Raw genomic sequence first — 9,687 nt, 5'->3', positions numbered from 1 at the left:
GGCAGGGCCAGCATGAGGGGGGTGACAGCCAGGGCATGGGGTGTCCTGTCACCCCTGCAGCCCCCAGGAGCGCAGCCAGGCTGCACGGGGACAGCCTTCAGTGGCTCAACATGTCCCTGCCCCAGCCACCATAGAATCATGGAATCGTTTGGGTTGGAAAAGACCTTTAAGATCATCCAATCCAACCATTCACCTGACACTGCCAAGTCCACCACTAAACCAATTAAGGGGAGAGTAGCAACCCCATGCCTCCTGGCTTGGTGGCTGGATTATTTTTTAATGAAAGTAAAACTAGGAATCACTAAGGTTGGAAAGGATCTCTAAGATCATCAGTCCAACCATCAACCCAACACCACCGTGCCCACTAAACCATGTCCCCAAGTGCCACATCCAGTGAACCGCTCCAGGGATGGGGACCCCACCACAGCCCAGGGAAGCCCCCAGCCCCATGGGGCCACCATCACCCCAACCCACACCCCTGCAGAGACCTCACCCCAAGCCCCCCCGCACCCCTCCAGCCCAGCCCCCCCGGGTGCAGGGGGCACAGGTGGGGACGGGGGGCACCCACCCCTCGCAGCCCCCTTCGCTTTGCGGCGCAGTCACAGACCAGGGCTGGGACACGGGGTTGTTTTTCCTCCTGAAGGAGTTATTAACCAGGAGCATAAAAAAACCAAGAGAAAAAACACCATGAAAACAAACAAGACTCATGGGTACAGCCCCACAGCAGCAGCTCCCGGCCAAGGAAACGCTTCCCACGCTGCCCAGCTCCCAGTGCTTCGGCACCGGCTGGGTTCGCAGGCAATCGCTCAGCCCCACGGGTGCCCACGGCCTCCCCACGGGTGCCCACGGCCTCCCCACGGGTGCCCACGGGGCAAGCGCTGCTGGGCTCCGGGGTCAGGGTGAAACCCCTCCTGCCCCTTGAGTTAACCACAGCTACAACAAACTACTTTAAATAAGACATTGGGGGGGGGGTGGTTTTGGGTGGGTGTAAAAACCCCACAACGACAACAACAACAAAAAAAACCCCCAAACAAACCCCGGCAGTGGGCGACTGTTACAACAAGGGGCACCCATGGGGTACCTGCCCCCCCTCTGCCCCTGCAAGCAGAGAAGGGGCAGGGCCCCACAGCACCCACTGGCTGCAGAGGAGGTTTTAAGTGCTTTTCGGCAGCAGTTCTGCCAAATTCAGCCCCACCAGGGGCTCCTGGCCCTCCCTGGGAGGCTCTGCACCCTCCCTGGGGGGCACCCAGCCCCAGAGAGGGGCTGCCCAGCTCCACAGCCCCCCCAAGGCTCAGGGAGGGATGTGCTGCAGCCTCCCCGGCCCTGGGTGCAAGGGGAAGGGGCTGGAGCGACGGCTTGGGGGGCTGCCCCACAGCCCCTGACCCCATCCCTGCAGCTGGGGAGAGCCGGGGGCTTCTCCACCCACACCCCCCCCCCCCCCCCCCCCCCCGAGCCCCATGCTGAACCTGGCAGAGACTTTGGGCTGGATGGAGCAGTCCCAGGCATTCCCCCCGCCCCACTCCCCACTACGGCCACCATTTTGGGTAAATCCAACCTCCCCCTTTTTACCCTTTTTTAGGGTAAAAAAGGGGTAAAACCACAACCACCCCACCACCACCCTGCCGCTGAGCTCAGCAACGCCGCGCAGGGCACCCGGTGGAGGAGGGCTGGGGGTGGCCAGGTTTTTGGGCTGGGAGATGTTGCCCAATGGCAGCCCCGGGGGGGGGTGGTGGGGGGAGGCTGTGGGGGTCTCCCCGGAGCCGTCAGAAGTTTTTGAGGCGGCTGTAGAGCTCCCGCTTGCTGCGCTCGCCCGCCCAGGTCCGGCTCTTCAGGCGGAATTTGCGCAGATCCTCCTTGAAGTCCTCGTGGTGCATGGGGCGATAGTCCTGGGGCTCGCAGTGTGCCTGGGCAGCCCCACAGCCCCCCCGTCAGCACCCGCACCGCAGCCCCCGGCACCCACGCACCCACCCCAGGGCCAAACCCTGCGCCCCAGGACCCCCCCGGCACGGCCCCCTGCCACCTCCATGGAGGATGCTCAGAGCCAGAGCCCTTCTTCCCCCACTCAGGGCAGGGTTTGAGGAGGGGAGAGGGTGTTTGCCCCCCCGCTGAGTCCTCCCCTCCTGCCCGGACCCCCCTCCCACACAGGGAGCAAAGGCTGGGGGGGGGGCTCACCTGGTATTGGGGGAAGAACTCCCGGTACCCCCCCCTTCAAGACGTAGAGCTCGGGGTAGTGGAGGTGGGGGTACTCATTACAGGCTCGGTCCTTCTCCCTAACGAACCGGCACCTGTGGGCCAAGGGAAGGCGATGGGAAGGGGCTGCGGCAGCCGTTGTCACCGAGCCAGGATCCGGCCATGCCCCGGGGGGGTCCGGCAGACCCCAGCGTCCACCCTCCCCCCCCAAAACTCACATCCTGGGCCCCCTCTCAGAGGAGAACTCGCAGTGGAAGATGACGATCACCCGCTTGCTGGCGTCGAAGGGCACGATGGGCTTCTTCAGCAGGAACTCCTCCACGTCCTGCTCCATCGGCAGGTTGACAGCACCCTGGGGAGGGAGAGGAGGCACCTTCATCCCCCCTCCTCGCCTCCCGTTTCATCCAGGGGGGGCCTCAGTACCCTGCCCACAGCCTCCCCCCGCCACCAGCATCACCCCATCTACTCGGGCACCATCACCCCCCTTCCTCCTTCCAGCTGGGGCTCAGCACCTTTGGGTGGGCTCAAGCCCCCTGGGAGGGGCTCAGCACCTTTCGGAGGGGCAGCCCTCAGCCCCTCTGAGATTTGATGGGTTTGAGACACCCTCCCACCCCACCAGAGCCCCCCCCCCCCAAACCCCATCTCCCCAACTGAGGGGTGCAAGCAGCAGTTCTGACCTTGATGTGGCCTCCCTCGTACTCGTAGGGGTACCTGCAGTCCACGATCACGCAGCTCTCGATGAGGCTGCTGAACTGCCCCGTCAGCACCGCCACCATCTGCGGGGAGCGGGGGGAGCCCGTCACCGAGGCAGGGGGCACAGGCAGGCAGCCCCATAGCGGGGGGTTTTGGGGAGAGGCTGCTGCTCCCTTACCATTTCAGGGGAAATGTACTTCAGGTCCTGGTGCTTCCCCTCCACCGTCTGCAGGAGGTAAGCCTGGAGGAGAGGGAGGTGCTGGGTCAGGATTCGTCCCAGGGAGACCTCCCGGGGCAGGGGCTATCACCCGCTCCCCCCAACCTTGAGCTCTGCTCCCCCGAGGGAGCCGTGGCCGCAGCACGGTGCTGGCACTAAGCGCAGCAGTCATCTTCACGTGCTGCGGGGTCTGCAGGCTGGAAAGTCACAGCCCCAAGTCCCCTCGTCCCCAAAAACACGAGCCACCCGCTGGGTTTGGGCTCTTGCACTGGAGCAGGGTCCCGCCAACAGCCCCTCTGCTTTGGGGGAAGTGGGGGGCGGCACCCCCAGGCCTCCGGCATCCCCACGGCCCTACCTTGGAGAAGTCCCCGATGAGTTCCCGGTGGTCGTTGGCCAACAGGTTCTCGATCTCCTCCTGGCAGAAGGATCTGGAGCGCAGCAGCCGCGCTTTCTGCGGAGACACAAACCAAAACCACCCCACCGGCGTTAGCGAGGGCGCTGGCAAAGCCGGGGAGGGCACGGGGCAGTCCCGCCGGGAACGGGCTGGACCGCGGCAAGGATGCCTCAGCCCAAAGCCTTCCCCATCACCCACCGGCTCCGCCGCCGCCTCCTCGCCGGGGGTACCGGCCACGCTCCTCCGCCGCTTGGTTTTGACAGGGGTGTCCCTGTCCTGGGGCCGGTCTATCCGCTTCAGGATGGGCCTGATGACACTGCTGGGCATGGAGGGCGAGCGGAAGAGCTGCCGGCACTTGCTGCGCTTTGCGGGATGCTGTGCGGGGAGAGCCTGTGTTGCTGCCCGGGGGGGGTCTGGCATCGCCCCGCATCCCTCCACCCCAGCTCCCACCAGCACCATCAGGGCAAGGGGACGAGGGTCCCGCTCCGGTGGCCGCACACCGCCCAGTGTGAGCCCAAAGCCCCTGGGCTGGTGTCACTCGCCAAGTGGCCCCTTTGCGAGGGACACTCGCCCCCAGACCCCCCTTGGAGACCCCCAGGGTGGAGTCTGGGGCTCTATCCACCCCCTGAGGCTCCCACGTACCGGCTCTGCCTCCTCCTTCCTCACCAGCGGCGCGGTCAGCAGGTTCTCCATCCCCTGTGGCACGTCAGCATCGCTCTGCCGGGGCAGCAGCCGGAGGAGGCAGAGAAGAGTGTGAAGGGGCCGAGTCCCACCGGCCGCTTCCCAAACCCCTCCCGGGGCACGGACAGAGCCCACGCCCCAGGTCCACCCAACCCCGCAGCCCCCCCCCGGGTGGAGGAGCCCTCCCTACCTTCATCTCCTCCTCATCCAGGATCTCCATGAAGCCATCGTCTTCCTCCTCAGACATGGAGGAGGTCAAGGAGCACCGGCGCAGTATGATGGGGCTCTCGCCCTCGGAGATGTTTTCCTTCTCGGGGGTGTCGAACTGGGGGGGGACACGGCCCACGCCTCAGGAGTGGGGCCAGCCCCACGCCAGCCCTGTCCGGAGACGGGGTGTCCCAATGTTCCCCCCTCCCCAGCCCCTTCAGCGCCCACATCCTGGCATCTCCAGGGCAAACACGGAGAGGTCGGAGCAGCAGGTCCCCGCTCAGCAGCCATCCCTGGTGCCCCCCCAAAGCCCCCAGCCCCTCTCACCAGCAGGTCAGGCGCAGAGCTGGGTCTCTGGGCGAAGGCATCCCTGCCTGCAGCCCCATCGCCGGTGGGCGGCTGGCTGCGCTGCCCCGGCCTCTGCGGCTTCTTGAAGACAAAACCTTCCTGCAGCGGGGGGGGGCATGGCCTTAGCAGGGACTCATAGAATCATGGAACGGTTTGGGTGGGAAGGGACCTTTAGGGATCATCCAGCCCAACCCCCTGCAGTGAGCAGGGACACAGAATCATGGAATCGTTGAGGTTGGAAAAGACCTTTAAGATCATCCAGTCCAACCATTAACCTACACTACCAAGTCCACCACTAAACAAATTAAGGGTAGACTAGACTAAACCATGTCCCGAAGTGCCACATCTACCCGTTTTTGAACGCTTCCAGGGATGGGGACTCTCCCACCTCTCTGGGCAGCCTGGTCCAATGCTTGACCACCCTTTCTGTAAAGAAATTTTTCTTAATATCCAACCTAAACCTCCCCTGGCACAGCTTGAGCCCATTTCCTCTTGTCCTATCACAGCTTTAACCAGAGCAGGGTGCTCAGAGCCCCGTCCAGCCTGGCCTGGGATGTTCCCAGGGATGGGGCCTCTACCGCCTCTCTGGGCAACCTGTGCCACTGCCTCACCACCCTCAGTATCAAAAATTTCTTCCTTACATCCAGTCTAAATCTATTCTTCTTTAGTTTAAATCCATTATTCCTTGTCCTGTCACAACAGGCCTTGCTAAAGCTTGCCCCCCCCCTTCCTGCAGCCCCTCTCAGCACTGCCAGGCCGCACTCAGGCCTCCCCGCAGCCCCCTCCTCTCCAGGCTGAGCACCCCCAGCCCCCCCAGCCTGGCCCCGCAGCAGAGGGGCTCCAGCCCTCGGGGCATTTCTGTGGGCTCCCCTGGCCCCGCTCCAGCAGCTCCGTGTCCTTGTGCTGAGGGCCCCGAGCTGGGCGCAGGGCTGCAGGGGGGGTCTGCCCAGAGCGGAGCAGAGGGGCAGAATCCCCTCCCTCGCCCCGCTGCTGGGGATGCAGCCCAGGATGGGGTTGGCTGCCCCTTACCCCCCTGCCCCTTCCCTGCGCCTCGCTCTGCCCCTCACCTTGTCCTCAGGCTCCCTCCGGCCCCTCTCCTCGCTGGCCCTGCGGCTGTTGAATTCCCGGGAGTGGGAGATGTTCTTCAGGACCGGGCTGGCCCCCAGGAGCCGCGGCTGTGGGGCAGGCGGCGAGGTGAGAGGTGCTGGGGAACCCCTGCCCTCCCCGGCTCCATCCTCCTCCTCCTCCTCCCGGCTCGGCCAGGCATGCAGCAGGATCCTGCCTCCCTCTGCTCAGCCCCACGGAGCCCTCGGGACTTACCGGCAGCGAGTGGATCCTCCGGATAAGGAGCTTATTGCTGCAAAAAAGAGAGGGAAAAAAAACAAAGGATCAAATGAGAGAGGGTGCTCCGGGCCGGCGGTGTCCCATAGCAGCTGCCATGGCCCCCCCAGGTCCCTGCAGCGGGGTGAGACCTCCCCAAAGCTGTCGCAGCTCCCAAAATTCCCCGGGGAAGCAACTCCTCCAGGCGCGATGGCCCAATCCGGAGCCCGGGAAGGGCACGGGGACAGCCTGGCTTTTGGGGCTGGGCGCAGGGACAGCCGGGGGACGGGGACAGCCTTGGCTTTCGGGTCTCGCTGCGGGGACAGAGCCCCTTCACTTACTCTTTGAGGACTCTCCCGGATTCCAGGATGGCTTTCTCAAAGCTGCGGGGAGAGAAGAGCCGGGGTTAGGGGGGATCAAACCCTGTGCCCCAGCCCCGGCAGCCCAGGAGCCCCGGGGATGGGCACCCTTACTGTGCCCCCACCCCACGCAGGGGCCAGCAGCCTCCACCCCCCGGGGGCTTTCAGCCCCACAAAGGGTTAAAAGCCCCATCTGGACACTGCTGGGGACCCCAAATCTGAGGCCGGGGTGGTCCAGGGCACCCCGCTGACCCCGCTCGGCGCTCAGACAAAGCTGGCGGCAGTGGCGCCCGCTCTCCACCTGTATGTAAATCCGGCGGCGGGGACGCTGGCCGGCGGCCATATGGCCCTGCCGGCGGCACGCCGGGGAGCGCGGCACGTCCCCCGCGGCCGCCCCAGCCCCGCCATCTGCCCCCCGGTTATTCATTCACCCGCACATCTGCCGGGCCCAGCTCTGCCAGCAACCGGGGAGGCGAAGCCGCCGGCACCGAGGGACCTTGGGTGCAGCTCTCCCAAACCTCGCACCCCCCAACCTGCACCCCAAGCCCCTGGGCCCGTGCGGCAGCACCCCGAGGCAGTGCCGGGGGGGTGTCGGGAGCCCGGGATGGGTGCTCGGCACCCTCACCCCGCCGCACGGCAAGGCGGCGAGCCGCCGGCCGGCCATCCCTGCTGCCGCAGCCCGGAAGAGGATTTGACCCGGCGGCGAGGCAGCACCGTGCGGGCTTCCTGCCTGCACCCACTGCCAGACCCCTGCCTGCACCCCAGCGCTGACATCCCCGCGCCCCCCACCCGGTGCGGGGTGGCTCCCCACCCCAGAAGTCAATTTTTTGGAGGGGGGCGGGGGGCACAGCTGGAAGCGCAGCGTTGCAGGGCCGGGCGCTGCAGGCAGGCGGGTGCAGGCAGGGCCCCATGCTGCCCGCAGCGGGCAGGGGAGGGCGGGGGGGGGGAAGCCCCCCCGGGGTACTCACACTTCCTCCAGCGCCGTGGGGTCCTCCTGCGTGGGGGAGTCCAGCCCCACTCCTGCGGGGGCAAGGGGCAGGGGTAGAAATTGGGCCCCACTGGGGACAGGGGCTGGTGGGGACGGGGCTGGGGGGCACAGGGGGGATATGGCAGGGGGGACATGGCTGGGGGGCACAGGGGGGCACAAGGGGACATGGCTGGGGGGCACAGGGGGGATATGGCGGGGGGGGACATGGCTGTGGGGCACAGGGGGGCACAAGGGGACATGGCTGGGGGGCACAGGGGGGATATGGCGGGGGGACATGACTGGGGGGCACAAGGGGACATGGTGGGGGGCACAGGGGGGATATGGCTGTGGGGCACAGGGGGGCACAAGGGGACATGGCTGGGGGGCACAGGGGGGATATGGCGGGGGGGACATGGCTGGGGGGCACAGGGGGGATATGGCGGGGGGGGACATGGCTGGGGGTCACAAGGGGGCACAAGGGGACATGGCTGGGGGGCACAGAGGGGCACAAGGGGACATGGCTGGGGGGCGCGGGGGGGACATGGCAGGGGGGACATGGCAGGGGGGCACAAGGGGGGCACAAGGGGGGCACAAGGGGGGCACAAGGGGGGCACAAGGGGGGCACAAGGGGGGCACGACATGTCTGGGGGACACAGGGAGGCATGGCGGACATGGCTGGGGGGGACAGGGCTGCAGGGAGAACATGGCTGGGGGCATGGGGGGGACATGGCGGATATGGCTGAGGGGCTCATGGCACAGCACTGGCACTGCTCCGGCGGGATCCTTTGCAGGATGCGGTTGGGGGGCAGAGGAGGCCCCCGCCACATCCCCGCTGCTGGGGAGGGGGCTGCGGCCAGCGGTAGCCACTGTGTGCTCCTGGAGGGCCCTCACCCAGCCCCCCAGCGTGGCAAAGCGGGGGGCACCGGCCCTGGGGTCCCCCATCCCGGCCAGGATGTCCCACGTCACCCCAATTGGGGACCCTGCCGGGGTGGGTCCGTGGCTGAGCCCCCGGGGAGCAGGGCTGGGGGGGTCTTGCCCATGGTTCCCCATAGGGAAGGGGCCGGAGTCGGAAGCACGGGGTGTGTGGGGGGGAAGGAAGTCTCCCAATTTGAAGCAGGCGCGGGCTGAGCGCCCGGCGGGAGTGACTCAGAGCGGGAGTTTGGGAGCAGAGCGGGACCCGGCTCCCACGTGCACCCCAAAAAGCCCCCAGCCTCAAACCCCCAGCCTCAAACCCCCCCTCCTCAGCCTCAACCCCCCCCCCCTTCCCAGCCTCAAACCCCCCAACCCCACATGCAGAGCCCCCTCCCCACTACCAGGAGACCCCCCCAACCCCAACCCACACCCCCAGCAGCTTTGGGGGGGGGGCTCGGGGGGGCTGCAGCAGCACCCATGGCTCACCCGCATCCGAGGACTCGGAGGAGACGGAGTCCCGGGAGGAGACGGAGGCCGCCGGCTGCGGGGACGAGCGGGCCCGCTGGCAGGACAGCCCTGCCACCCGCCGCTTCGGGGTGTCCCAGTGGCTGCAGGCAGCGTGGGGGGGGGGTGTCAGCCCGTGGGGACCCCCAGCCACCCCAGGGTGCCCCTCGCCCCTTCCCCTGGGGCTGTGAGGGGGGCCCAAAACGCTGCCCCCCGCCCCATCCGCCACCACCATGGCGGGGGTGGCAGCCCCGGGCTCGGCGCAGGCTGCCCTGAGCCACGCGTGGGGCAGCCCGGGGCTGGCAGGGGAGTCACGCGTGGGGGGGGGGGGACAGCCCAGAGGAGAAACCACGCGTGGGGGGGGGGACACACGCAGCAGCAGAAACCGTGGGGGGGCAGCCCCCTCCCCCGGGGGCCCGCAGGAGGATCCACGCGTGGGGCAGTGGGGGACCCGGCTGGAGCATCCACGCGTGGGGTGTCCCAGCAGCAGGAACCACGCGTGGGGCACCCGGCGGCAGGAGCCACGCGTGGGGGACACGGCAGCAGGAGCCGGGGGGGGCAGCCCCCGTCCCCCCGGGGCCCGCAGGAGGATCCACGCGTGGGGTGCCCCAGCAGCAGGAACCACGCGTGGGGTGCCCCAGCTGCAGGAGCCACGCGTGGGGGGGGACACCGAGCAGCAGAAACCGTGTGGGGCAGCCCGCGTCCCCCCCGGGGGGGGGGGGGGGCGGCTGGAGGATGCACGCGTGGGGCAGCCCCCCGACCCCAGCCCCACTCACCTGCCCAAGCCCACCAGGTTGCCCATGTCCAAGGCCAGCGTGGTGACCGGCGACAAGCCCGCTCGCCCCGCAGCCAGCCCGGGCAACCCACGGCGGCCGGGGCCGCCCCACGCCGCCAT

General features: G+C 67.7%; 1 protein-coding gene across 1 annotated transcript; it reads right to left on the bottom strand.

Annotated features, from left to right (window-relative positions):
* Positions 1 to 1,763: 1,763 nt before the first annotated feature.
* Positions 1,764 to 9,687, bottom strand: CDC25B (cell division cycle 25B). Its single transcript, XM_075708983.1, is given in 17 exon segments — positions 1,764 to 1,904; positions 2,173 to 2,205; positions 2,207 to 2,285; positions 2,409 to 2,542; positions 2,868 to 2,966; positions 3,062 to 3,124; positions 3,456 to 3,547; positions 3,677 to 3,869; positions 4,137 to 4,211; positions 4,366 to 4,500; positions 4,710 to 4,829; positions 5,798 to 5,905; positions 6,051 to 6,087; positions 6,392 to 6,433; positions 7,378 to 7,429; positions 8,775 to 8,896; positions 9,569 to 9,687. Coding segments are annotated over 17 exon segments (1,644 nt in total).

This window comes from Pelecanus crispus, chromosome 4 (assembly GCF_030463565.1).
Source record: "Pelecanus crispus isolate bPelCri1 chromosome 4, bPelCri1.pri, whole genome shotgun sequence".
Taxonomy (NCBI): domain Eukaryota; kingdom Metazoa; phylum Chordata; class Aves; order Pelecaniformes; family Pelecanidae; genus Pelecanus; species Pelecanus crispus.
The sequence above is the reverse complement of the archived record's forward strand: the minus strand, read 5'-3'. Positions and strand labels throughout refer to the sequence as shown.